Genomic DNA, 27,898 nt, shown 5'->3' with positions numbered 1-27,898 from the left:
TCATAAAAGTCCAAATTGATCAATTTTGGATGGAGGGGCAGGGGTTTTCTAGGGGAGTAATATTAAGAGAAAAGCCAGATGTTGCAAAAAGATATATGCTAAAATCATACTTTGGTAACCAATGTATGTTTATCAATTCGCTAAACTCAAAACAAAAAACAAAGCCAAAGTCTAAATCATAATCAAAAAGAAATTAAATTATTCATAAACCACAGTCTCTCACAAGGTCTTACTTTATGTTAAACTAAGTTCAAATGACTATTCAAGACTGCACAGCAATCATATATAAGATGTTTACCATGCTATTATGTAATGTGTACAGCATGTGCCTATCAACTGAAAGCATTGCAGTGAATAAATTACCTAAAATGGTGGTGTAGGAAATGTCAACTATAAAAATATGAACATAACAAAATCAAAGTAGTACTTGCTTAATTCTGACATTTACATTTTGCAGCAAATGATGTGTAATGGGTGAAGCATGCACAAAGAGCTCACTTAATAAGACAGTAACCATCGGTACTTTCTAGGAGTTCACCTAGTACAGGAATTACAGGTTTTCATTCTAACCCTTTTACTAATTAGCAACCAGTTTTCACTGCTAATCAACTCCTTTCCCTTCATTTTAATAGCTCATGTTTTTAAGGATTCGGGCCTCTGAACTGATTCCTTTCTTCATTAAATGGCAACCAAACATAAAATGAGACGTGAAACGAGCCAACAGATGACCAGCTAAATTAGAACAAATTCCAGCCAATTTCACTCCAACCAGTTTGTTAATGAAAAGCCAATTCTTGCTATTAATTAAAACCATTATTGAATATCATGACTTGTTACTGCTTTCATTCTGCCACAGCAGACTGTTGATGTTCTGTTTTTTCTAAGACCACCGTCAAGATGTAACATGACAGAGACCTTCACCTTTCTTTATTTTCAGGTTAGCTGGTGATGTGGCAGCTTGTTTTGTGTCTCATTGTTTGGCTGCTCACTAACAAAAAACAACTAAGGGGTCGGAATCACAGCAATTAAAACTAAGGCCAAACAGGTTAATCAACAGCAAAAAACAGCTCACTAATTAAGTAGACTGTTAGAATGAAAACCTGCAGCCACTGCGGCCCACCAGGACTGGAGCTGGACACCCCTGACCTAGTACAACCTGTATGGCCACCTGTTAGCAAAAAGAAAAAGTATACATTTATGCATTCTGAAATCCCTTTAATCCAATTCATGGTTGTGTGGGGATGGAACCTATCATGGCAGCAACTTGAATAACATAGGAAATGACCCCAACAAGGTGCAAATCCATAGCTTCAAAGTCAGAAACAGCAGATCATCCACATGAAGTCAATGGAATGATTTTTAAGTATAAACTCGCATTTTATTTATAAAAACATCAAACATTTAAGAAAGCCTTTCCTTCTCATAACCCTTCAGTACTCACATCCACAATCTACTTTAATTTTCAACATTTCACTGACTAACTTTTAACTTTATTTTAGTATCAAAACGACTGTGAAAATAAATGCACTTCTTGATTCACCTTACACAATGTTTTTGGTAATTATTTTGTAAAGTCCAAGTAATTGTGTTAAATATGAAATGTTCTACAAAAAATAAAAATTAACTTGAGTGCTTTATTGTCTTACAAATAAATGGTTGAGCTGTAAAAGATGTATAAATAATTGGCAAAAAAAGACCAAAAAAAAAAAAAATACACACATGTACACAGAAAGTCAAGACATTAAGAGAGGAAACAATTTAATTTTATAGACAAAACAAGGGGCTTGCTATGATTTCTCAATTTCAGAACACAGATTGGGTGTTAGAATTCATTCAGAGCACTTTTCTAAGATTTCACTTTGTCCAACCAAGTTGGGGGGCATGCACTGGTACATTGCGTTGCCGCACACACTACATGGAGAAACAACTTGGGATCCTGGTTTGCAACCTCCTAGGCAGACACGTGGTCCAGTCCCACCCTCCGGAAATGACCCTCTATCTGCCGCTGCCAGGTGTTACATGGGCGAACCTCTGGCCTGGTCCAGCCACTCGGGTGCCCAACAATGGGGATCTTACGGGCCGGATCACCCTTGGGGAAACGCGCCACATGGCCTTATTGTCGTAACTGACGCTCCCTCACAATGCAGGTAAAGTGCCTCATTCGGGACTCCATGAGCAACCGCTCATTCGACACAAAGTCAAGCCAATGGTACCCAAGGATTTTCCGGATATACACAGTACCAAAGGAGTCCAGTCTTTGTCTCAGGTCTCTGGATAGTGTCCATGTCTCACAACCATATAGCAAGACAGGAAGAAACAAGACTCTAAAGACTTGGACCTTCGTTCTTTTTGTGTAGATATCGGGAGTGCCACACAGCCCTTTCCAGCGACCTCATGACCCCCCCATGCTCTCCCAATCCATCTACTGACTTCATAGGAAGAGTCACCAGAGACATGAATGTCACTGCCAAGGTAAGTAAACCTCTTGACAAGGTCAACACTCTCTCTGCAAACAGACACACTGCTGATGACTGTGCCCAAGAGGTCATTAAAGGCCTGGATTTTGTTTATTATCCAGGACACTCGCAAGCCCAGACACTCAGACTCCTCACTCTGTCTCTCGATCGCCCCAATCAGAGCCTCCATTGACTCCATGAAGATCACAGCATCGCCAGCAAAGTCAAGATCCGTGAAACTTTCTTCACCAACAGATTCCCTACATCCGCTGGACCCCATGACCTTTCCCAACACCCAGTCCATACAAGCATTGAACAGAGTAGGAGCAAGACCACTCCCCTAACGAACCCCAGAATCAACTGGGAAAAATGTAGAGGTCCTGCCTCCACTCTGCACAGCACTCACAGTACCAGTGTAAAGGCCAGCCATGATATCCAGCAACTTTGAGGGCATCCCGCGAACCCTCAGAATGTCCCACAGGCTAGCTCGATCAACGGAGTCAAATGCTTTGTGAAAATCGACAAAGGCTGTAAAGAAACTCTGCCAATATTCACGTTTGCGCTTCATGAGAACCCTCAGTGCCAGGATGCGGTCAATGGTAGACTTCTTAGGCATAAAACCAGACTGTTCCGGTCGCTGGTAGGTGAGCAAATGATCATAGATCCTATTGAGGACGACCCTAGCAAGGACCTTACCTGGCACCGAGAGCAATGTTATCCCCCTGTAGTTGCTGCAATCCAGGCGATCACCCTTCCCTTTACAGATAGGGATGACAACTCCCATTTTCCAGTCAGTTGAGATAATGCCAGTTTCCCAAATGGCAGCAAAGTTTGCTTGCAATGCCAGGAGGACAGCCTTACCACCAGCCTGGAGAAGTTCACCCCGGATACCACAGATCCCTGCAGCCTCCAGCCCTCCAATCTCCCCAACCCCTCAGCTGGTTCACTACCTGTGCAATCTCAGCGAGATTGGGTAGTTCACAGCTAATTGGAGGATCAGCCTCAAGAACCGGGGACCAATGGTTTTCCAACATCCAAGCTGGAGGATCAGCTTTGAACAACTGCTCAAAGTAGCCAGCCCAGTGGGTCACAACTGCAGTGTCATCCGAAATGACCATTCCATCAGCTGCCCTGACTGCGACTCTCCAAGGAACAGATTCAGATGTGCGTAAAGCTTTGATTCCTCTGTAAGAAGGACGTGGTTTGCTAGTCCACAGATGGTGCGTCACTTGCTCACAGATTCCCTCTAACAAACGCATCTTTATCTGCCCTCAGAGCCCTCGCAGCTGTCCTTCTCAGTTCCTGGTACAGACCAGAGTTGCCATTGAGCCGTGCGCTGCGACTCCTCTCGATGATATCTAAGGTGCCCTGTGAGATGAAACACCTCCTTCTGGGAGCACCGGTAACACCAACACAACCCTCAGGGTCTTGTCACGGAAGGTCTCCCACATCATATTAGGATTGGCAGTCATACCCAAATCTGAAAGTTCCTTACACAAACAGTGTGCAAACTCATTAGAATACTCAACCTGTATGGCAGTATTCTAATTCTGCGTCCATGTTGTACTCCACTTTCTTACTTGGCTAACTGGAAGTCAGAGTGGTAAAAAGTACATGTAGGTGTGAGACAGCACTCAGGAGTACACCTGGACTTGCAGGCAAAATTGCAAATGAACTCCAGAATGCAGGTTCATTAAGGTCTCATCTCATCCGTGCAATCCAATTACACATGAATACCACTTCAGCAAATGAATAGTATTTTGACAACAGCACTCTTATTACTAAGCAAGTAACAAATGAGGGGGTGTTTACTGCAGGCCGTAAGAGCTACCGAGTGAAAGTACATTATGCAATGCAAGGCATTGCCCTTTAATTATTATAAAACTAGAAAACCTTCTGCAACAATGCTTGCAAACATTACATGAGAATAAATAACTGGTGAGTGTTTTTTCAAGTATTACACCATAAGATTCAATTTCAAACAACAATTTTGAGAGCGAAACACTGATTCAGAAATGGAATAAGTCACTTGTCAGCACAAAGTAACCTTTATGTTTGAATAGGTAAAGCTAGCTATCATTTTCTGATTTTCAAAGTTGGGTATTGGTTCATGATTTTAGTTTTTGTATCTTCTACTCTTCACCACTCCTTCTCTTGAATGTTACTTATAACCTGTTCTAAACCGCAAACACCATATTACCATCTTCAGCCATTACAGACCACACAAATATACACAGTACTTTGTCTGCTGTGTCTAAAACTTGTTTCCGGCTACTTGCATTGCCTTTACTCTTTAGTCCTGGTCATTATTATGAGTGGGCAGTATGGTCAAAAACCTATCTCATGCAATATTTAGTGGTTTCAGTAGATACTGGCATAATGTAATTTGTATATAATTTTCAGACTGGAACATATTTCTTAAGAAATACACTACTGATCTGATTAATTGTACACAGAAGCACACCTCTTCTCTGTCAAAATGCTTATTGATGCTCTGGTACTCCTAAGATTCCATAGTAGGTACTGTACATAGCAGGTATCATCTTTGGACCATAAAAGCATACTTTCTCAGTCTCTCAAACAAACATGGTTTCTTCCCGTTTTGTCTACATGTTTTTGTCTACTTACTAAGCAGGCTGAACTGCACACAACTCTGGGTGATATTCTTAAAGGGAAAGGCCCACTAACGACAGACCATTTATATATGTGTCCATAATGTTGTGAGTACACTGTGAGAGACAGAATGTACACTAAAAGAATTAAGAGACAAGCACTAGGAGATAAGAGATTAATGTTTTAAGGAATCAGAAGAATTCGTAGGCGAGAAAGCCGACAGTTGGTAGACATTAAGCCCAAAATTCCAACACTGAAGCCAAAATGCCACACAAAATTCTCAAGTCAGTGGACTATCTAAAGTTCAAGGGCCAAAACAAAACAATAATTCCCCTGATCAAAAAAGTAATAAAGCTTATGAGACTCAAAAGATTGGTTTATAAATACACAAAAGCTGGATGTAAGGCATATTTTTTCTGACATCTTATTTACTGTAGGTAGGACAAGATGATATAATGCACAATGTAAGTGCCATGTTTCATTACCAGCAACAGGCACTGCAACAGTCAATCATTATGATTGCTTCCACGCAAACCGAGTACCAAACGGCAACAAGACCATCATTGTCACAGCGAAAAAATAAACAGCAGCTTGGAAAACAACAAAATATTACTATTTGAATATGTTCAAGAACTATTTTGAACAGAAAAAAAGGGGGAAATCACAACACATACACAAAGACATTGCATTTAAGAGACTGATACACTGACATAAAATCACATTTCCAGTTTCCCTTTGCTTGCTCAGATTTTTAGATGTTTTATGTTTAAATGTGTTTACAAGTTTTTCACAACTTTTTTCATAACAGCAGACCATTTTTTTCACAATCCATACCATATGAAGAACTTCATCTGGTATATCAGATTAACTGCCTAATTGCCCAGTCCTACAGTATGTCTTCTTCTTTCAGGCTGCTCCCATTAGGGGTCGCCACAGCAGATCATCTTCTTCCATATCTTTCTCTCCTCTGCATCTTTTTCTGTTACACCCATCACCTGCATGTCCTCTTTCACCACATCCATAAACCACTTAAGCTTTCCTCTTTTTCTCTTGCCGGGCAGCTCTATCCTTTGCATCCTTCCCCAATATACTCAGCATCTCTCCTCTGCACATGTCCAAACCAACACAAAGTCGGCTCTCTGACTTTGTCTCCCAACCGTCCAACTGGAGCTGACCCTCTAATGTACTCATTTCTAATCCTATCTATCCTTGTCACACCCAATGCAAATTTAGCATCTTTAATTCTGCTACCTCCAGCTCTGTCTCCCACTTTCTGGTCAGTGCCACTGTCTCCAACCATATAACATAGCTGGCCTCACTACCGTCCTATAGACCTTTCCTTTCACTCTTGCCGATATCCGTCTGTCACAAATCACTCCTGACACTGTTCATCACCCATTCAAACCTGCCTGCACTCTCTTTTCACCTCTCTTCCACAATCCCCATTACTCTGTATTGTTATTCCCAAGTATTTAAACTCATCCACCTTCGCCAGCTCTACTCCTTGCATTCTCACCATTCCACTGACCTCCCTTTCATTTACACGCATGTATTCTGTCTTGTTCCTAATGAACTTCATTCCTCTCCTCTCTAGAGCATATCTCCTCCTCTCCAGGGTCTACTCAACCTGCTCCCTACTCTCACTACAGATCACAATGTCATCAGCAAACCTCATAGTCCATGGGGACTCCTGTCTAATCTCGTTTGTCAACCTGTCCATCACCATTGTAAATAAGGGCGGGCTCAGAGCAGATCCCTGATGTAATCCCACCTCCACCTTGAATGCATCCATCACTCCTACCGCAGACCTCACCACAGTCACACTTCCCTCGTACATATCCTGTACAACTCTTACATACTTCTCTGCCACTCCCGACTTCCTCATACAATACCACAACTCCTCTCGAGGCACCCTGTCATATGCTTTCTCCAGGTCCACAAAGACGCAATGCAACTCCTTCTGGCCTTCTCAATACGTCTCCATCAACACCCTCAGGGCAAACATCACATCCGTGGTGCTCTCTCTTGGCATGAAACCATACTGTGGCTCACTAATCATCACCTCACTTCTTAACCTAGCTTCCACCACTCTTTCCCATAACTTCATGTTGTGACTCATCAATTTTATCCCCCTGTAGTTACTACAGTCCTGCACATTCCCCTTATTCTTGAAAATCTGCACCAGAACACTTTTTTCTCCACTCCTCAGGCATCCTCTCAATTTCCAAGATTCCATTAAACAATCTGGTTAAAAACTCCACCGCCATCTCTCCTAAACACCTCCATGCTTCCACAGGTATGTCATCTGGACCAACGGCTTTTCCATTCTTCATCCTCTTCATAGCTGTCCTTACTTGCGCCTTGCTAATCCGTTGTACTTCCTGATTCACTATCTCCACATCATCCAACCTCTTCTCTCACTTGTTCTCTTCATTCTTCAGCCTCTCAAAGTACTCTTTCCATCTGCTCAACATACTTTCCTTGCTTGTGACTACGTTTCCATCTTTACCTTTTATTACCCTAACCTGCTGCACATCTTTCCCAGCTTGGTCCGCCTGTCCAGCCAATTGGTACAGGTCCTTTTCTCCCTCCTTAGTGTCCATCCTCTCATACAACTGATCATACGCCTTTTCTTTAGCCTTTGCCACCTCTCTCTTCACCTTGTGCCTAATCTCCTTGTACTCTTGTCTACTTTCTGCATCTCTCCGATTATCCCACTTCTTCTTTGCCATCCTCTTCCTCTGTATACTCTCCTGTATTTCCTCATTCCACCACCAGGTTTCCTTTTCCTCCCTTCCTCTGTCCAGATGTCACACCAAGCACCCTTCTTGCTGTCACCCTTACTACATCTGCTGTAGTTTCCCCAGCTCTCTGGTAATTCTTCTCTACCACCCAGTGCTTTCTCACCTTCTCCCTAAACTCAACCTTGCAGTCTTCTTTTTTCAAATTCCACTATTTGATCCTTGGCTCTCCCCTCACTCTCTTCCTCTTCTTGATCTCCAACATCATCCTACACTGCTTAACTACACTTTCCTCTGCCACCACTTTGCAGTCTTTAATCTCCTTCAGATTGACTCTTCTGCATAGGATGTAATCTACCTGTGTGCATCTTCCTCCACTCTTGTACGTCACCCTATGTTCCTCCCTCTTCTTAAAATACATATTCACCACAGCCATGTCTATCCTTTTGGCAAGACCCACTATCCTCTGACCTTCTTCATTCATCTCCTTGACACCCATCACCTCCTTGTCTCCTCTGTTCCCTTCACCAACATGTCCATTGAAATCCGTTCCAATCACCACCACTGTTCATCACTTCATCCAACTCACTCCAAAAATTCTCTCTCATCCATTGCACACCCAACTTGCGGGGCATATGCACTAACAACATTCATCATCACACCTCCAATTTCCAGCTTCATAATCATTACTCTGTCCGACACTCTTTTCACCTCCAAAACACTCCTGGCATACTGTTCACTTCAGAATAACCCCTACTCCATTTCTCCTCCTATCCACACCATGATAGAACAATTAGAATCCACCACCGATCCACCTGATCCATTTACTCTCTTGTATACACACACAATATATCAACCTTCCTTCTCTCCATCACATCGGATAGCTCTATCCCCTTACCAGTCATACTGCCAACACTCAAAGTTTCTAACCTCCGTTCCACTCTCTTTACCTTCCTTCTCTCCTCCAGACACATCTCCCCCCTCTTTTCCTTCTTTGGCCAATAGTAGCCCAATTTCCACCAGCACCCTGTTGACTAACAGTACTGGTGGAAGTCGTTGTTAACCTGGGGCTCAACCGATCCGATATGGAAATTTGCATTGTTGTCTGCAAACTGATTTGACAAAATTTTACACTGGACGCCCTTCCTGACATAACCTTCCCCATTTATCCGGGCTTGGGACAGGCACAAAGAAACACACCGTTTTGTGCATCCCCTGTGGCTGGGTTCCCTACAATATGCATTACCATAAATTAACACAGCTCATTTCCTTAGCATGATGGTAGACTGCTTCATCCTGCCAAACCGCAACTGTGTTATACACAGATAGAATCTTTCTTAATTTTACCAAATGTGGTACCCTTTTTCTTTAGTCTATTAAAGGGTCATAGATTTAAATAAATTTGTTTTATCCTAAATGTGAACTGGGTGGCCCAGCAGTAGTGCTGCTACCTCACAGTATGGATACCGGGGTTCGCACCCATGTAGTTTGCATGTTCTCCACATGTCTGTGTGGGTTTCAGTTTCCTCCAGTAGCCCAAAGACATACAGGTTAGGTGAACTGGCAATGCTGAATTTGCTCTAGTGTGTGTGTGTGTGTGTGTGTGTGGGTTCTCCCTGCAATGGTCTGGCACTGTCTAGAGAATGTTCCTGACTTGCGTCCTATGCTTGCTGGGATAGGCTCCAGCCTCAGGAAACTGTATGGTATATATGTAACATTGAATTGTGTTAATGAGTTTGAGTATGTTTACAGCTGTATCTTCTCAAAATTATGCAGTTTAAGTAATTAAGACAGAAGCTATCTCCCAGACCCTACAAATATGCCTAAGCACTAAACTCGTGGCAAAGATTTGACATATAGTATATTCCCATTTCTTTAAAATGCTGCCCACAATATTCAGGTTTTTAATTGGCCCCCACACAATTTTCATATTTTCATCTATTTTCTGTGGGTAAATTATCATTTACATTAGCACAATACAATAATCAACTATATCAATAATCAGCTGGGGCCTCATGTATAAACAGTGTGTACGCACAAAAATATTGTGTACGTCCACTTCCACTCTCACATTATGTAAAGCCATGCACATTCTCATGCCAGCTCAAACCACTGCGTTTCAAGTTTTTAAACTCAGTTCTGCAAACTGGCGACACCCAGCGTCAAAGCAGTGCTAGTTCCTGTGTGGTTTTCCTTTATTTTTTAGATTCACATCTCTGACATGACTTTATTAAATACACTGAAATTAACCAAATATCGTTTTTTTAGTTTAAGGCATCTGATTACAATCAACCTGCAACCATATAATGATGCACATAATGGCCAAACTATTACAAATACCAAAGCTGTTTTACCGCTGTTACTCTCACCTCTGACCACTCAGAGTATTTTAACCCATTGTAGCCCAGTGTGGAATCACAGCTGTACAGTAGCTGATCAGAAAGCTTTATGGTACATTGTGTTAAGAGCGGAGAGAATTAAACCGGGATACAGAATCTACCCGGGAGAACATTTATAGCACATGCTGCCTCAGCCATACGAACAATGTATTTGAAATGTTTCCATTCAGCAAATGCTTCACAGCCTTTCCTATACAGACCTCGCAGTTCAGAAAGTTTCATCCCAAGAGCTCTAAACACACTCAATCCATCCATCAGGTGCTTCCGGTAGAACGGTTTGTACTTAAAAGTATTATTACACTGTACATTTACATTATAGTTGTAATATTGCACAACCTGAGCCACTTATGTTTTTATATTGTATATTTTTCATTGTTTTTTCTTCATTTTGTAGTTGTTTTACCATTTTATAGGAAAATATGTTTATGGAGGATTTGCATATTGAATCTAATTGTACCATACAATATCCATCCATCCATTTTCCAACCCGCTGAATCCGAACACAGGGTCACGGGGGTCTGCTGGAGCAAATCCCAGCCAATCCTGGGTAGGGTGCCAACCCACCGCAGGACACACACAAAGACACACTAGGGCCAATTTAGAATTGCCAATCCACCTAACTTGCATGTCTTTGGACTGTGGGAGGAAACCGGAGCGCCCAGGAGGAAACCCACGCAGACACGGGGAGAACATGCAAACTCTACGCAGGGAGGACCCGGGAAGTGAACCCGGGTCTCCTAACTGCAAGGCAGCAGCACTACTACTGCGCCACCGTGCCGCCTACCATACAATAACAATAAAGGAATTCAATTCACTTCAATTAAAGACAGCACATCTTTATACAAAGTAGATGATGAAGACTGGCTTCTAGGTCGATTTAGATTTCCAAGCATTATCTTCTTGGTGCTCTTCATATCTTAAGATGAAATGTAGTGAAGTATGTATATTACATTATACAGATAAATGTGTAACTTCATTCAAATAATGCATACGGTTAACAATTAAACGTACGGACACAGTGGACAGTGGTAGCAATGAACTGGCACCCCGTTCAGGGATTGGTCCTACCTCATGCTGTATGCTTGCTGGGACTGGCACAACCCTGGATGGATAGATGGATGGAATAATTAAACATGTACTATGAAGATATTTCAATGTTCCTTAAAGGTTTTGAAGAATCTGTGTTCTAAGCTTACACAAGGCTTGACATTTATTAAAGAGCTGACTGTGTAGCAATTGGTTAGGTGGAGAAAGAAAAGGAATGATAGGGGTTAGTACATTTGAAAGAGACAGTACTGCTTCATTGTTATGTTATTGAGGGTCGCGCACAGCGCAGCATCTTGCAGGAGGCAGGAACAATCACTGGACGGGGGACAGTTCATCACTATCACTGTGCCACCTTGCCCCCATGTTTAATACATGGTTTAATTCCTACCATCATGAAAATTATATCAAGTATACATTTTAGTATTTTAACTGTTCAGAGAGCTGTAATATCATGAATGTAATGTATTCTGTGTCCTGTCTGCGCAAGAGAAAGCTTGTTTAAGAAGCACATAGTGATTCACACATATAGAGTACATAGAACCCTAATTTAATGTGCTACTTTAGTTACGATGGGATTTGAGAAACTAGTAAATTAAAAGATTTTAAGATTAAGTTTATGACGTTCTACTTTAATGACAAACTACGTGATTGAAGTGGAAATTTTGACCTTTTTTTCCTACTGTGTCCCCGTTTATTTTCTTTTTCTAATATGCTTCCATACGATACTCAAACGGTGGGTCACAACTCGCCTTTTCACAGCAACTTTGATATTTGACCAATTCTTTTTTATTTTGGGCACTGTGTGACTTTCTGAACTTTAACTGTCACTCGATCAACTTTCTTCTGTTGTTTATACCATTGCTTTAATCAAAAAATATTTTTTTCCTTGCCTCCACTAGGTATTTGTTGAAATTCTCCCATGGCCCCCCCCCGCTTTTGCCATTGTTTTTTCACAGAATGCTGAACATAAGGGTTATTTATATTGATCTGCATATTCAAAAAGGTTTAATTCTGGTAGGAGACGGGGTGGGGCGGCAGAAGCATGCATGTGCGTTACATTTCACGCTGACCAGGATTTACATAGCTGAAGAACATGGAAGTTGGTGTACGCACAGATTTATGCATTTGGATTTTTTTGTGAGTATGCATGTTTCTATTTTTGTTTGTATGCCATGTTTTAGTGCGAATTCTAGGCATAGCATTATACACAAGGCCCCTGGGCTGGTCTTTTAACATCGAGGAGCTATATAAGAAAGGACAGAGTAGACTCTTTTCTTAGAAAATTGTGTTCCTTTAATATGTCTAAGTGACATTCTTCACATGTTCTATAACTCTGCAACAGCCAGTGTGATTTTCTATGCTGTAATAAAGAGGCCCATCGAGTCAACAAGCTGATTAAGAAGGCAAACTTAATAATGGGATGCACGCTCAATCCAAGGTAGTAGCAAAGAAGAGAATGAAAACAAAACTGGTGGCCACTACAAACAACACTACACATCATCTCTCTGACACACCAACATTGAGTTCCTTGAGCCAGTGAATCATTCAGCAGAAGTCTGTCAAGAAACCCTACTGGCTTATCTTTTGTTAAGTCAGAAGTACTCTTACCATGTATTTGAGCAAGGTTCTGGTTGTTGTTTTTGTTATAATAATTTTATGAACTTTTGTAGAAACTAAATCCCTCCCTTGGGGCAAATAAAGTACTACCTAGCTACACATTTAAATCTTAAATTATTGCTCTAAATTTTACTAATAATAATTGACTCCAAAACAAAACAGAAAACTGCCTGTATGTCACGGTTTCCACCTTATCTACCAGGTCAGAAAGCTGCCTGTGTGTTACTGCTCCCGTCTTATCTACCAGCTGCAGGACAGAAATAAATTGAATAAAATATTTTATTTTAAATTTGCATGAGGAATGTTCAAGATTTTGTGCATCAAAGGTCACCTTCTTCATAGCCTTGTTCTCCCATACTTATATGCTGCTGTATCTTCCTTCCTACCTTCCTAATTTATACTAGTGCTGGGAGGTATACTGGTTCATACCGAAAACCGTTTTTTAATTTTGTTACGATATGAATTTTTCTTATACCACAACGCCGGTTTAAATAGCCTAAACAACGTTCGGAACGTGGTGCAACAGGAATGTTCTGGACATAGTAAATTTGTCATTAGATACTGGGGTCTTCCCAGACTGTCTTAAAACTGCTGTAGTTAAACCCCTACTTAAGAAACATAATCTCGACCCCTCAGCTCTTGAAAATTTTAGACCCATCTCTAACCTGCCTTTCTTAAGTAAAGTTCTGGAGAAGGCAGTCATTATGCAGTTAAATGACCACCTAAATAAACATGCTATTCTTGATAAATTTCAGTCGGGTTTTAGAACAAATCACAGCACAGAAACTGCACTCGTTAAAGTAGTAAATGACTTGCGGGTAAATGCAGACAGAGGCCATTTATCTGTTCTCATCCTCTTAGATCTGAGTGCTGCATTTGACACCATTGATCACAACATTCTTAGAAATTGCCTTAGTCAATGGGTGGGCCTCTCTGGCACAGTCTTAAATTGGTTTGAATCCCTACCTGACAGGGAGAAAATTTTTTGTTAGTTGTGGGAATTACAACTCGAAGACACATGATATCCGATATGGTGTTCCACAAGGCTCTATCCTGGGTTTGCTGCTCTTCTCAATCTACATGCTTCCGTTAGGTCAGATTATCTCAGGGCACAACGTGAGCTACCACAGCTATGCTGATGACACACAGCTGTACTTATCAATAGCTCCTGATGACCCTGATTCTATTGATTCACTAACAGAATGTCTGACTTGTATCTCAGAATGGATGAATAGTAATTTTCTCAAGTTAAATAAAGAGAAAACTGAAATTTTAGTGATCAGCAATAATGGATACAATGAGGCTATTAGAAATAAACTGGATACATTAGGATTAAAAGTCAAGGCGGAGGTAAAAAGCTTAGGGGTGATTGTTGACTGTAATCTGAATTTTAAATCACATATTAATCAGATCATTAGGACAGCATTTTTTCACTTAAGAAACATAAGTAAAGTTAGACCGCTTATATCACTGAAAGATGCTGAGAAATTAGTTCACGCGTTTGTTTTCAGTCGACTAGATTACTGTAACGCACTCCTCTCAGGACTACCCAAAAAAGATATAAATCGTTTGCAACTAGTGCAGAATGCAGCTGCTAGAATCCTAACTAGGAAAAGAAAATCCGAACACATTTCTCCAGTTTTAATGTCACTACACTGGTTACCTGTGTCATTCAGAATTGACTTTAAAATTCTGCTTATGGTTTATAAAGCCTTAAATAATCTCGCCCCATCTTATATATTGGAATGTCTGACACCTTATATTCCAAATCGTAACCTCAGATCCTCAAATGAGTATCTCCTTAGAATTCCAAGAACAAAACTTAAAAGAAGTGGTGAGGCGGCCTTCTGCTGCTATGCACCTAAAATCTGGAATAGCCTGCCAATAGGAATTCGCCAGGCTGATACAGTAGAGCACTTTAAAACACTGCTGAAAACATATTACTTTAACATGGCCTTTTTATAACTTCAATTTAATCTTAATTTAACTTAATCCTGATACTCTATATGTTCAATTTCCTCAAAATAACTATTCATGGTGGCTCTAAAATCGGTACTGACCCCTACTCTCTTTTCTGTTTCTTTTTTCCGGTGGCCTGCGCCACCACCACCTACTCAAAGCTTCATGATGCTCCAACAATGATGGACGGATTAAAAGGCAGAAGTCTACGTGACCATCATCATCATCAAGCCCTTCCGTGAGAATCCTAAATCCAAGGAGGACTGTTTCATTTATGCTAGGTAGAATGCCCAGAGGGGACTGGGCGGTCTCATGGTCTGGAATCCCTACAGATTTTATTTTTCTCCAGCCGTCTGGAATTTTTTTGTTTTTTCTGTCCCCTGGCCATTGAACCTTACTCTTATTCGATGTTAATTAATGTTGATTTATTTTGTTTTATAATTGTGTCTTTCATTTTTCTATTCTTTAATATGTAAAGCACTTTGAGCTACTGTTTGTATGAAAATGTGCTATATAAATAAATGTTGTTGTTGTTGTTTAAGGAGGGGACCTTTTTCACTGCTACACTGCTAAACACGCATGCAATGGAGTACATGCTTTTATTGGAGGTATTGCGTGGTGAAAATGAACAGAGAACATTCCGAAACTGAAGCTGTAGCAGACAATAAATTTGAACATGATAACACAGAAGAACTTTTGCTGAAAAAAAATGAGTCATGTCTGTTGTCTGGAGATACTTTGGTTTTAAAAGCTTGGATGTGGACCATTATCATTTTCAAATGTGTGAATACTGTTTATATAGTACTGGATAATACTGCAAGCCAAGTAGCACTTGTTTTATTTTTTTTTTCCAATACTGTGTTATGTACATGGGTACTGTGTAATAGGAGCCTGTAGGGGACTGGCATCATCACACTTCTTCCCACATGCGAGTTTGTTGAACCAACACCGTCGATAGTTGTGACTGAGATGAGCTGAAAAATCTCATTGAAGCCAGGGAATGGTAGAAAGTGCTCAGGTGTTTTTAGTATAAACAGTCAAAAGTAAAACCAAAAAAGTGTCCACTGTGCAGTGTTCTCAAAAAAAAGTACACAAATCCTTAAAACCAGTGATGAGGGGGAATAAAACTCATAATAAATAAATCCGTTAAAATAGAAGTTAAAATGCAGTCTCTCTCCTCAACCGATCACAGCCCACCACCTTCTGTCTCCCTGGCTCACCCATCACTGGGGGTGCCGGTGGAGCCTCTGCAGCCCAAACTCCTTTCTGCTGACCCCCATCTTGGCTGCCGTCACACTGCACAGCCAGACCGTCCGAGGTCGGCACACCTCCTGTCTTCCTTCGCGCTCACTCAGTCGATCCATTGGGAGGTCTTACATCTCACTTGCTCCACTCTACACGCTTAAGGCGCTTTTCCACTGCATAGTACGGCACAGCACGGTTCAGTACAGCTCACCTTGGTTCGGCTCGGTTCGGCTTGGTTTGCGTTTCGACTGCAGTTTAGTACCGCTTTAGAGTGGGTGGGATTATTCCCGTGTCGTTATAGTTGCGCGCCTCTACTGCCGTGACACCGTGGAACTTTTACAACAACACGCAGACAACGACAACACTTTAGCTCGACGACGCGCAAGGGTAAGCATCTAAAAAAAGCACATCACTAGCTAACTTTTATCACTGTTGCAAAGCATAAAATGAACTTAATTGCCAGTGTAACATTAAAATGGTGATTCTGTATATTACAGATCTTCCACATTTTGCAAAAAAGTCGCCACAGCAGACCATCTGTTTGGACATTTAACCGTGCTTCAGAGTGGTGGGATGTGATTGTTCCCGGTTTTACAAACACTCAGTGGCTGGAGAACTTTCGAATGTCTGAAGAAACATTCATCCACTTATGCAACAAACTGCGTCCAGCGATGGAGAGACGGGACACAAACTTCCGCGTGTGTGTACTTAAAAGAAAAGAATAGCCAGTGAGGCAGTAATGACGATTTTCTCCGGCCAATCAGTGACCAGCAAAGTTTACACGTCACGTTTTGGTAACGGTTCGGCGCTTGGAACCTCAGCTGAGGTGGTACTAAAAAAAGGACCAGGTACCAGGTACTGTTCCCAGTGGAAAACCCCCAAAAAGTGAGCTGAACTGAACCGTGTCGTGCCGTACTATGCAGTGGAAAAACGCCATTAGTCAGTGGGGTGAACCAGCCCCTAGAGCGCCTCTGCCTGTGCTCCCTCACAGAGCCCCAGCTCATGCTGCCTGCTCCTTCCTGGTGTCTGGATCGTCTCCCATGACTGCCTTTTCCCTTCTGTTCTAACTTTTCTTTTTACCTTCCCCCTATCCTGCCATCCCATAAATATACATCTCTGTGGGCGCAGCACCTTAATCACACGCCGCAGGAAGCTGATGAAGCAATTGCGAACAATCGCACCTGCACTCGCCCCAATTACCACATCAACTCCCCACGGCCGTGCAATCGCGCCCACAGAGACGGATATGGCTAACTGGATTTAAAAACTGGCCGCATTTTTTTTTTTTTTAATTGTTATCATTTATTAGTTTAAATATTATGCAGTTTAATGATGGCAAAGGTTTTTTTAAAAGTCACTTTAACGTGTCAGTGGACAGAGACTGTTAACATTAACAGAAAGTGTAGTTGGTTTACAAGAAATATTTACTATTTATTCCTTTTCTAAGGCATGTTCAGTGCAATACAACTTTTGAAAAGCACCTCTGGATATTTTACGAAGTCTAAATGCCTCTTTGGATGGTTGAAAATATGCTGTCAAAGTTATAGTTTAAGTTGTTTACTAAATTTGTTCAATAAAAAGGTTCTATATTTTGACTGCAACTGTCATGCAATGTGATTCCTTCTCTTCATTAGTGCCAGCCCCCTGAAAACTTTAAACTTCACTTTATGGGGCCATGCAAACCTGTATTAATACTTGGGTGCACATTAAAATGTTTTTTTTGTACAATGTACAATTCTCATGACAGTGGAATTGGTTATTCTTAGCCGGTCTACTGCAGTAATTGCAGTGGAAAATGTGGTTAACATCCACTCATGCATGGGGAAAAAAATACCGTTCAATACAGTAAAACCGGTATAATTTTGAAAAATAACGTGATTTAGAGTTTTGGTCATACTGCCCAGCACTTATTTATACTTTTCTGGATTACAGCAGTGTTTTGAAAAGCGTGACCCTAATTAAGTAGGTTGGAAATAAGGAACTGTTGCACAGCTCAGCCTGAAAGAGATGATTTCTCTCCATTTAGTGCAACCAAATTACTGGAGGTAATCTATTTTTGGCAATACAGCAACATATGCATAAATACTTGGTGGGGATTAGTTCCTCACAATGATTCCTGAAAAGGTGCCGGTACAGTGAAACGTAAATTGCTGTGATACAATAATAGTCGATCGTAGCACGGGGGTTGGGGATGGTCCCTCCCATGAAGATTCCTAAAAAAGTGCGGGTACTCACTGGTATTCTAAGAAAAGGGGTCTATATGATGAAACATAAAATTGCTGCATCTTAATGATGCAATAACAGTCGATTGGAAAGTGAAGTTGTTCCTAATGAAAATTAACAAAGAGGAGCCAGTAGTCACTGGCATGCTAAGAAAGGCTATAATGAGTCAGATTCTGCCCTGTGTTTTGACTTCACTTTGGATTTGTGATTTTTTTGGAACCATTATTGGGGTGTCTTATTGTCTAGGCAAATCCTTTATGCATTTTATGCTCTATGAAGCTTCATTGTTTGACTGAACATTTTTGTGAAAATAAAACCTTTTTATAAAGTTCTGTGTTTGCCCTTGTTACTAACCAGGTTTAGTGGTTTTGGAAGTGCTTTTTGGGTCTTACGTGCTTTGAGACTCCACAGTCACAACAATAACAACACACCATACCATATCAGATCATAAACGTTTTACTCTCTGTCAGGATCACAAAGGCCCAAAGCCTACCTTGAAAATCAAGCTCAAAGCAGGAATCAAACATGGACCGTATTGGCCAATCTATACAATGGTTTGCAAGGCAATCCATTCATTAACTGTAAATATGCATATTTGCATTTATTCTATAAATTAAAAGAAAAAAAATCTAAATTTTAAGTTTTATAACCTCTCATCTGACATTTTACCTGAAAGCAACAACTCACTTTTGAAGAAATATTTGGCTTATTATTTGGACTTTCATAGTTCACTTCATAGTTAAATGGATGTATCCAAGACAACATTTTTCATCTTGAATATTATAAATTTAATCAATCTGTTCTGGGCTTTATCCTGCCTTCCACCCAATGACAGAGGGATAAGGTATGGCTCAAGACACCCTGTATTGGATGAAGTAGAGTGTGCATTTAGCAGTGGACTACATATGGCTAGTTCCTGCCTTGAGTTCTCTCCTGTAATTTGGAATTGTAATAACTGCAGCTTTATAAAAAAAAAAAAAAAAAATCAATGGATGCATGCTATCTGGTTCGTCTTGGCAGGTAGTCACCCACTGAGGCTGACCATCTAATATTGTTTTTTATATTGCAGAATCAAAGACTGATGGATAACAGGGAAGTGCCACCTCTTACAGGACCAGCTGCATTAACCAATTTAGTTGTACCAAGGAGAATAAGTACATGTAGGAACAGAAGCTTTGACAAATTACATACATTGGCAATCTCAAAACTAAATTAAAAAGGTGGAATGTCACAAACACATATTTAAGCAAAATACAAAGACTTTCACAAAGCTTTCACAGAGGGCTCATATTATAAACCTAAATCCACCCACTAAAGGACAGCTGCACAGGTACTGCTGCTGAGAAAAAATATGAGATGGGCAGACTACAAGGCTGGGAGCAGTGATAGAACGGATCATGGGTGGAGTCATTGCCTCAAACTGACAAATGGCTGAACAAGACTATAGTGCAACCTTAAAGCCATAATTTGATGGATGGCAACAACACAACCAAGAATGCAAATTAATCATTTCCCTGGTAATTGCTACTCAAGTCTCTTTCCACAACAGTGAGATACATGTGTATAAAGGAACTGGCAAATGGTTATAATTAAGGATGGTAGAATGGGTAGACTATAGATGCCATGTGACACTGAACATAGCATTAGGAGAGAAAGTCACACCCACTCTCATGGCAAAAAATGCGTATTGCCATGATTTATGTGGACTGAAAGAGTGAAAGCAGAGAGATGTTTTTCTAAAGTATTCATTTGTTTTCATATGAAGCATTCACACATCATTTCTAATTACATATTGCTTTGCACTCAGAATTTTAATTTTGCATCCATCAATATTACAAACCGATAATATTAAATATAAAAATATATAACATAAACTGTATACTAAATACACTGGAGCCGTCAAATTTGACATCTATTAAAGAGCTGGAAAGGACAGGAAATCGGGGGGCTAGTACTTTGAAAGAGACAGTACTGCTGCAATGAATTATTTCATTGAGGGTCGTGTACAGGGCAGCAAGCATCTTGCAGTAGGCAGGAACAATTTCTTGAAGGGGCGCCAGCTCGTCACTACCACCTTCCCCTCTCTTTCCAATTCAGATTGGCAATTATTAAAATGAATTTGCTTTCCATAATCACTTTTTTTAGTTCTATGCTCCCTCCCTCTCCCCCACCTAAGTTCTAGCAAACTATTAAGTCACTGGCATCTTTGTTCCTTTGGAATCACAAGAGACCATCTATTAAAGGAGAGGGGGACTCCACATGTCCTGAGCACAGACCTCAGCTGAGAACAGAAAAAAAAGCAGCTTTAGTATTTGGAATAGTTTGGTCATTCTGTGCATCATTGTATGGTTACAGGTTGATTACAATCAGATGCCTTAAACTAATAAACAATATGTGGTTAATTTCAGTGTATTTGATAAAGCCGCATCGGAGATGTGAATCTAAAAAAACCAAAGGGAAACCACACAGGAATAGTAGCACTGCTTTCACGCTAGGTGCTACAAAAATCCATGTCTCTCTGTATGTCTGTCCGCTTTTCATGAGAGAACTACTTAACGGATTTAGTTTGGGGTTTTTTTCTATAAAATTGCTTGAACATTTTGGTTGATTTTGCGACCTCTCTCATCGTGCTATGTACCATAGATTGCTTGTGGTACCGATTTATTTAAGTGAATCTGAGAGAGACAGAGCAGGCCAAGTGGAGGGATTAAGCCTTACTCATGCACCAGCCTCAGGGTGTACAGTGGTGTGAAAAACTATTTGCTCCCTTCCTGATTTCTTATTCTTTTGCAGGTTTGTCACACAAAATGTTTCTGATCATCAAACACATTTAACCATTAGTCAAAAATAAACACAAGTAAACACAAAATGCAGTTTTTGAATGATGGTTTTTATTATTTAGGGAGAAAAAAAATCCAAACCTACATGGCCCTGTGTGAAAAAGTAATTGCCCCCTTGTTAAAAAATAACCTAACTGTGGTGTATCACACCTGAGTTCAATTTCGGTAGCCACCCCCAGGCCTGATTACTGCCACACCTGTTTCAATCAAGAAATTACTTAAATATGAGCTGCCTGACACAGAGAAGTAGACCAAAAGCACCTCAAAAGCTAGACATCATGCCAAGATCCAAAGAAATTCAGGAACAAATGAGAACAGAAGTAATTGAGATCTATCAGTCTGGTAAAGGTTATAAAGCCATTTCTAAAGCTTTGGGACTCCAGCAAACCACAGTGAGAGCCATTATCCACAAATGGCAAAAACATGGAACAGTGGTGAACCATCCCAGGAGTGGCTGGCCGACCAAAATTACCCCAAGAGCGCAGAGACGACTCATCCGAGAGGTCACAAAAGACCCCAGGACAACATCTAAAGAACTGCAGGCCTCACTTGCCTCAATTAAGGTCAGTGTTCACGACTCCACCATAAGAAAGAGACTGGGCAAAACAGCCTGCATGGCAGATTTCCAAGACGCAAACCACTGTTAAGCAAAAAGAACATTAGGGCTCATCTCAATTTTGCTAAGAAAAATCTCAATGATTGCCAAGACTTTTGGGAAAATACCTTGTGGACTGATGAGACAAAAGTTGAACTTTTTGGAAGGCAAATGTCCCGTTACATCTGGCGTAAAAGGAACACAGCATTTCAGAAAAAGAACATCATACCAACAGTAAAATATGGTGGTGGTGGTAGTGTGATGGTCTGGGGTTGTTTTGCTGCTTCAGGACCTGGAAGGCTTGCTGTGATAGATGGAACCATGAATTCTACTGTCTACCAAAAAATCCTGAAGGAGAAGGTCCGGCCATCTGTTCGTCAACTCAAGCTGAAGCGATCTTGGGTGCTGCAACAGGACAATGACCCAAAACACACCAGCAAATCCACCTCTGAATGGCTGAAGAAAAACAAAATGAAGACTTTGGAGTGGCCTAGTCAAAGTCCTGACCTGAATCCAATTGAGATGCTATGGCATGACCTTAAAAAGGCGGTTCATGAGAGAAAACCCCTTAAATAAAGCTGAATTACAACAATTCTGCAAAGATGAGTGGGCCAAAATTCCTCCAGAGCGCTGTAAAAGACTCATTGCAAGTTATCGCAAACGCTTGATTGCAGTTATTGCTGCTAAGGGTGGCCCAACCAGTTATTAGGTTCAGGGGCAATTACTTTTCACACAGGGCCATGTAGGTTTGGATTTTTTCTCCCTAAATAATAAAAAACATCATTTAAAAACTGCATTTTGTGTTTACTTGTGTTATATTTGACTAATGGTTAAATGTGTTTGATGATCAGAAACATTTTGTGTGACAAACATGCAAAAGAATAAGAAATCAGGAAGGGGGCAAATAGTTTTTTCACACCACTGTATCTTGTATCTGTTTAGCTAGTGGACAAGAGAACTACTTAACAGAGTAGATTGGGCTTTTTTCTAGAATTTGCTTGAACATTCTGGTTCATTTTGCAACTTCTCTCATCGCGCTAAGAATCATAGTTCACTTGCAGGAGCAAAATATTAGCGCTAATCTGAGACAGATGATACGGGCCGAGGGGAGGGGGAAGTGTAGGGAGCTGGGTAGGGTCCTCCTTGCTGTCCTGTTTCACTTCTGTGCAGGCAAAGCTGCGGGGAATGGCTAGTATATATACACGGTGAGTCAAATTATGTTGACACTAATGGTAGTGCCATGTATATATTTATATACAATTTTTGTGGACAATTGATGTGCCATATATGGTAGATGTGTTGAACATAATGGCGAACAGGTTGAGACATTCCTGTATATCAACTTGCACATATGAAGTATGTTTTGTGAAAAAATTGTTTCCACTGTTCAAATGTTAATACAATTTTGACTCATATTGAACAGGCTATGAAAATGCAACATTTAAGTCACGTGCATAGTTTAAAAGGTGGCCAGGGTCCTGTAACAGATACACTATGGTGACAAAATAATTTACATACAAAAATATATTTTTAGGCCACAACTAATGTGATGCAGTATTAGCGTGACTGCCTTTCATGTTTGCATGCAGGTCCACCTCTGTTTGCTCCAGTTTCCTCAAACAGTCCAAAGTCATGCAGGTTAGGTGAATTGACAAATCTAAATTAGCTTGTGTGTGTTCAACCTGTGATGTGTTGCACCCATTGCTTGCTGGGACAGGTTCCAACTGTGTCGTGACCCTGCTCTGGTAAGAGGGTTTAGAAAATGGATGGATCAACGAATACTATAATCCATTATGCTCCAAGCAACACTCTTCATTGCATGTTGCCTATGATTAAAAAAGACAGAAAATCATTCTGTACAATTCAGTTATAGATTACTGTTTCAGATTCAGCTCAAGAGAGATCACTTCAACTTGAAGATTTTGTCTACATGATCTTTCTTTTACACATCTGATAGCCTTTGCCATCAGAAAAATATATTGTCAAGTAATCAGCATGAGAGAGTGAAACTGCAACAGAGCTTCTGCCTGTATGTGTCCTCTGTACAAACAGCTAATCTTTACTATATGTTACATTCAACCCTGTGACAAAATATTTTTAAAAAATTTCAAAAAGTCATATCTGTCTCATATTGTAAAGTAAACAAATAACAGGGAGCCGCCCAACTTTTAAATCAGATAACTAAACCCTGGATTGCATCAGAATATTACTCTATGAATACAATTTCTAATTTGTTTAAATAAATAAAGTGCTTACTTTGTCACAATTACAATAAGTAGTTTTACAAACTTAAATAAGCAATGTTTTCCACCATTTAAATATCATTAGCAATATCTGTGTACTTGTAATTTGAAACTTCTAAATGTTTCAATGCAAGAGAGACTTCATATTGTAACTTTACGATATTTGGTATGGGGTGTAATTTCCATATAGTAATTTACATTATACAGCAGTACATATGTGGCTCTGAAAAAAAAATGCAATTATTGTTTATGGTTTGTCTGGCCAACCCAAGCCTAAACGTCAAAGTTCGCCCACAGTGTATGTACAGCTTAATGTGACTTTTCCTTCAAGGCAGCACAACACACTTCATGGGAGTAGCTTATATTTTGGAGAGTATGGAGTATTGTAATGTAAGCTAAAAAGTCACACTTAAGTAAATAATATGACCTAATTAGATACTACACTGTTGTTTCGCTGCACTTGTTTCTCTATCATTACATAGTTTCATTCCCTAAAAATGCTCAAAAATCATGAACTGCTAAGAACTACTATACTTGTTAGTTTCTCTAATTTACTATGATCATTTTTTTTTTGTTTGGGAGGCACCGCCACATTGAATTTTTAAAGATTTGATTTTGGAAGACACCTCCATGTTTTTCTGTCCAGGTCCTGAACTGATTGATGTCATTAACTTGGACTTGAAAAAGGTAGGGTTTACAACAGTACTGGTTGAACACTCATCTACACAGGCCCAACTTGTCTTTCAGCAAGAAAAAAATGATTTTGTTCATTTGCAAACTTGTATGTAAAAAAGAAAATGTGATATTGTGTAAAACTGATAAACTCACTGTATTTCACTACACAGTGAAAACAACCGTTAGTGCTCCTATTTGACGTGTGGGTTTAGCTGCCACATCTTTATTTACATAACATTCTCAAACCAGCTGAATATTTTCATTTTTCTTTAATGTCGAAAATTCAAGGACAACGCAGTTGAAGACAACAATCCATAACTCTAAAGCGAGTTTCGGCTATAAAATAAAGTGGAGGATTATACTACGGTTGCCTATTTCACAGCTGTTCCTATAAAGAGTTGATACAATCAACATGTGTTAAATAGGTGTTTAATGTACATAATAATTACTTAACCTATTTTGTAATGTTTACGCTTTCCCCACACATCTCTGACCAAAGCAGACACTTTACTTTTCATATTACATTCAATTTTAGAACAAACCATTTTTTGTATCATCCGGTTGTTGCCTTAAGAGATTCTGTAAACGAACTTAACATGGGTAGAACTATCATCTGTCCATACCGATCTTTTCACACAGACCACAGTACGGATCTGTGTGCACTCTCTGGCCCAAGAGAGAACACAACTCATAGATGTTCGGGGAAGTGTTTAAAGACTGCATTGTTAACCCATAACTACTCGCACTGGTGTATTTTGTATACCAGTCTCAGTTATTTTTGTCCAACATACTTTTACTTGAACCTACCAGCAGTCTCCGCCATCTATCCTCAGCTTGATTCAGTACAAGTACAGTGTCACAATGGTTTCCCTCCAGTGTGCCCCAAGCCAGTTTTATGAGTGGATGCACTGTCGTAAGTTCCATATGGTGCACTTGGTACACAGTATGACAACAATGACTTTGTCTGCAAAAAACACTCAACAACTTAAGTAAAGTGTGATACATGTGAAAATCCTGTAATGGATGAAAGTGTAATCGGTGACAAATAAACACGGGAGAAGTGGATTAGGGTTATTTTCCGATAGTCCTTGACGGTGTCATACTATTCATCTATACGTTATTAAATGACATTAAAAACATACAATTTAGATTGCAATATTTTATATTACAACCTCACAGGGTGCACACGATTAGCCATTTTAACAATGGCGCATAAACCACACCATTATGAAATGACAAATGCTGTGAAGAGTTAAAGAGTTAATGAAAAGACAGAACCAGTTGAGCACTGGGTAACACATAGATACCACTCGATAGAAAAAGTAGTGGCGAGCTCAACTGAATTAGCACTTCTCTGACAAACGTACGAAACCTGGTTTCAAATGAATTTTTTTTTTTTCTCGGATTGATTTTGGCAAAGCTGTTAAACATACTCTCTACCGCCCACCACCTTTATTCTACTGAAACCTCGTGATCACCCACGTCACACTAAACTCAATTGGATAACTTTTTATCCTTTATTGAAAAAGAAAATCTCTCTTTTCCATCAATATGTTAGCAATAAACGGGGACGCAAATGGGACATTTCGGAGAAAACAGTCAATTAACAGAATTTTCCGAGTTGTGACGTAATGATGACCTTTCACATTAGTTTGTTAAAAATAGAAAATACTAAGCCAGAAATGCCATTTATTTGCTTGAATTACATTTGGAGCAAAATGATACGCACGATTTATACACGTAATTTTCATTTTATTTTCGCGAAAACAGTATTTTCTTTGAATGCATTTTTTATTGAAGACAAGTAGCAAATCCACCGTGACTTTTCTCCGACCCCGTGAACTCACTAAACTGGGAGGTTGAGAAACGTCGAGACTCAAACCCGATTGCACCGAAATGTTTTTTCCCCTCAAAAATTAAGTTTATTAAATTCTTTGCACATTCAAAAAAATAGAACATTCTAACATTTTAAACATACAATTAAAAAAACAAAGTAGCCATTACAATAAAATTGTAACGTTAAATGAAGCTGAAAAGCCTTAACAAAGCAATAGCCTTATTTAACTTTTTGGTTTGTCGCGATCGCAAACTTATTAAAGTCATGGAATAATTCAACAAGTCAGAGAGTAGAAAAGCTATAAATCATAGTATCCTTCTGAAGAGTCATCTTGTGTATGTAAAATTAGCGAGTATAATAATATAGTATTCGTCTGAGTTAAAGGAGGAATTATTAAAACTTAAGTATGTATGAACTTTGAAGTGGTATATCTCTACCAAGTCTTTTTTTCCCCCCAAGCCTAGAAAAAGGTATAACCAAAAGGAAGTTAAAAAAAATACACAATAGACTCTGTAGCCCCCATAGCATCGAAAAGTCAAATAGCAAGTTAACCCAGCATAAATCCTCTACGAACTTCACTGGTAGCTACACAATCCCTCCGATCCTCAGGTACCCGTAGTCCCACTACAGCGTTACCTGCGTTGTTGATTAACAGCATATGGTTAAAAGATGATGTTTCGGTTTCTGTCAGCACTCTGACGACTTCCTGTAGACCCTCCTTCTTTCCAAGATCGGCTGCCACATTTTTGATCTGTAAGGTTTCTTCGGTGACGCCAGACGAGCGGATTTCAGCTTGCAGCTCTCGTAGCTTTCCCTCGCTTCTCGCGATCACCACAAGCATGGAACCCGACTTCAATAGTGTGCTTAAATGCAGGGCCAGGCTGTGGCCAAAACCTCGGGACGCTCCGGTGACAACGCACAGAGCTTTGCCTAAATCTATTGCTTCCATTACCTTACAGCCTACGAGTAACACTGTCACTTAGAGAAGTAATCGTTGCTAAATGTCTCAGATTTCGACTAATACATTGGACGTGTCAACGATGTTAGCCCCACCCACCACTTTTGTCATGAACTCCTGCCCCGCAGACATTATCTGCTGCTGACAGTCCTCGATCTCCCTATTAACTACCTTTCAATCGATTATTACAGTATATGCATTTTAGTACATTCCAGACATTCATATACGTACAAAATTGTTTCAAAAGCAACATGCAAAAAATCTGCCACACATTACAACGAAATAACTTTCAAATATGTAACTCTACAAAGCCGGAAATTTAAACTGCCAAATATTTATGAAAAAGGCTAATTGAATTATATAATAAGGTATGTTTACAGAACGATTACATACAATTGCACATAACAGTAACCCCAATATTCCAGCATACTGTAATTTAGAGTTTCTTCT

General features: G+C 40.0%; 1 protein-coding gene across 1 annotated transcript in view; it reads right to left on the bottom strand.

Moving 5' to 3' along the window:
- LOC120532738 (sepiapterin reductase-like) overlaps positions 1-27,518 on the bottom strand; it is a 49,364-nt gene extending 21,846 nt beyond the window's left edge. The window contains exon 1 of the mRNA XM_039759067.1: positions 27,127-27,518. Within this exon, the coding sequence (XP_039615001.1) occupies positions 27,127-27,439 (313 nt within the window). The 5' untranslated portion in view covers positions 27,440-27,518. The remainder of the gene's footprint in view (positions 1-27,126) is intronic.
- Between the last annotated feature and the right edge of the window lie 380 nt (positions 27,519-27,898).

The sequence above is a fragment of the Polypterus senegalus genome, chromosome 7, assembly GCF_016835505.1.
Source record: "Polypterus senegalus isolate Bchr_013 chromosome 7, ASM1683550v1, whole genome shotgun sequence".
Classification (NCBI taxonomy): Eukaryota; Metazoa; Chordata; class Cladistia; order Polypteriformes; family Polypteridae; genus Polypterus; species Polypterus senegalus.
Note: the sequence above shows the minus strand (reverse complement) of the source record. Positions and strands in the feature narration are given on the sequence as shown.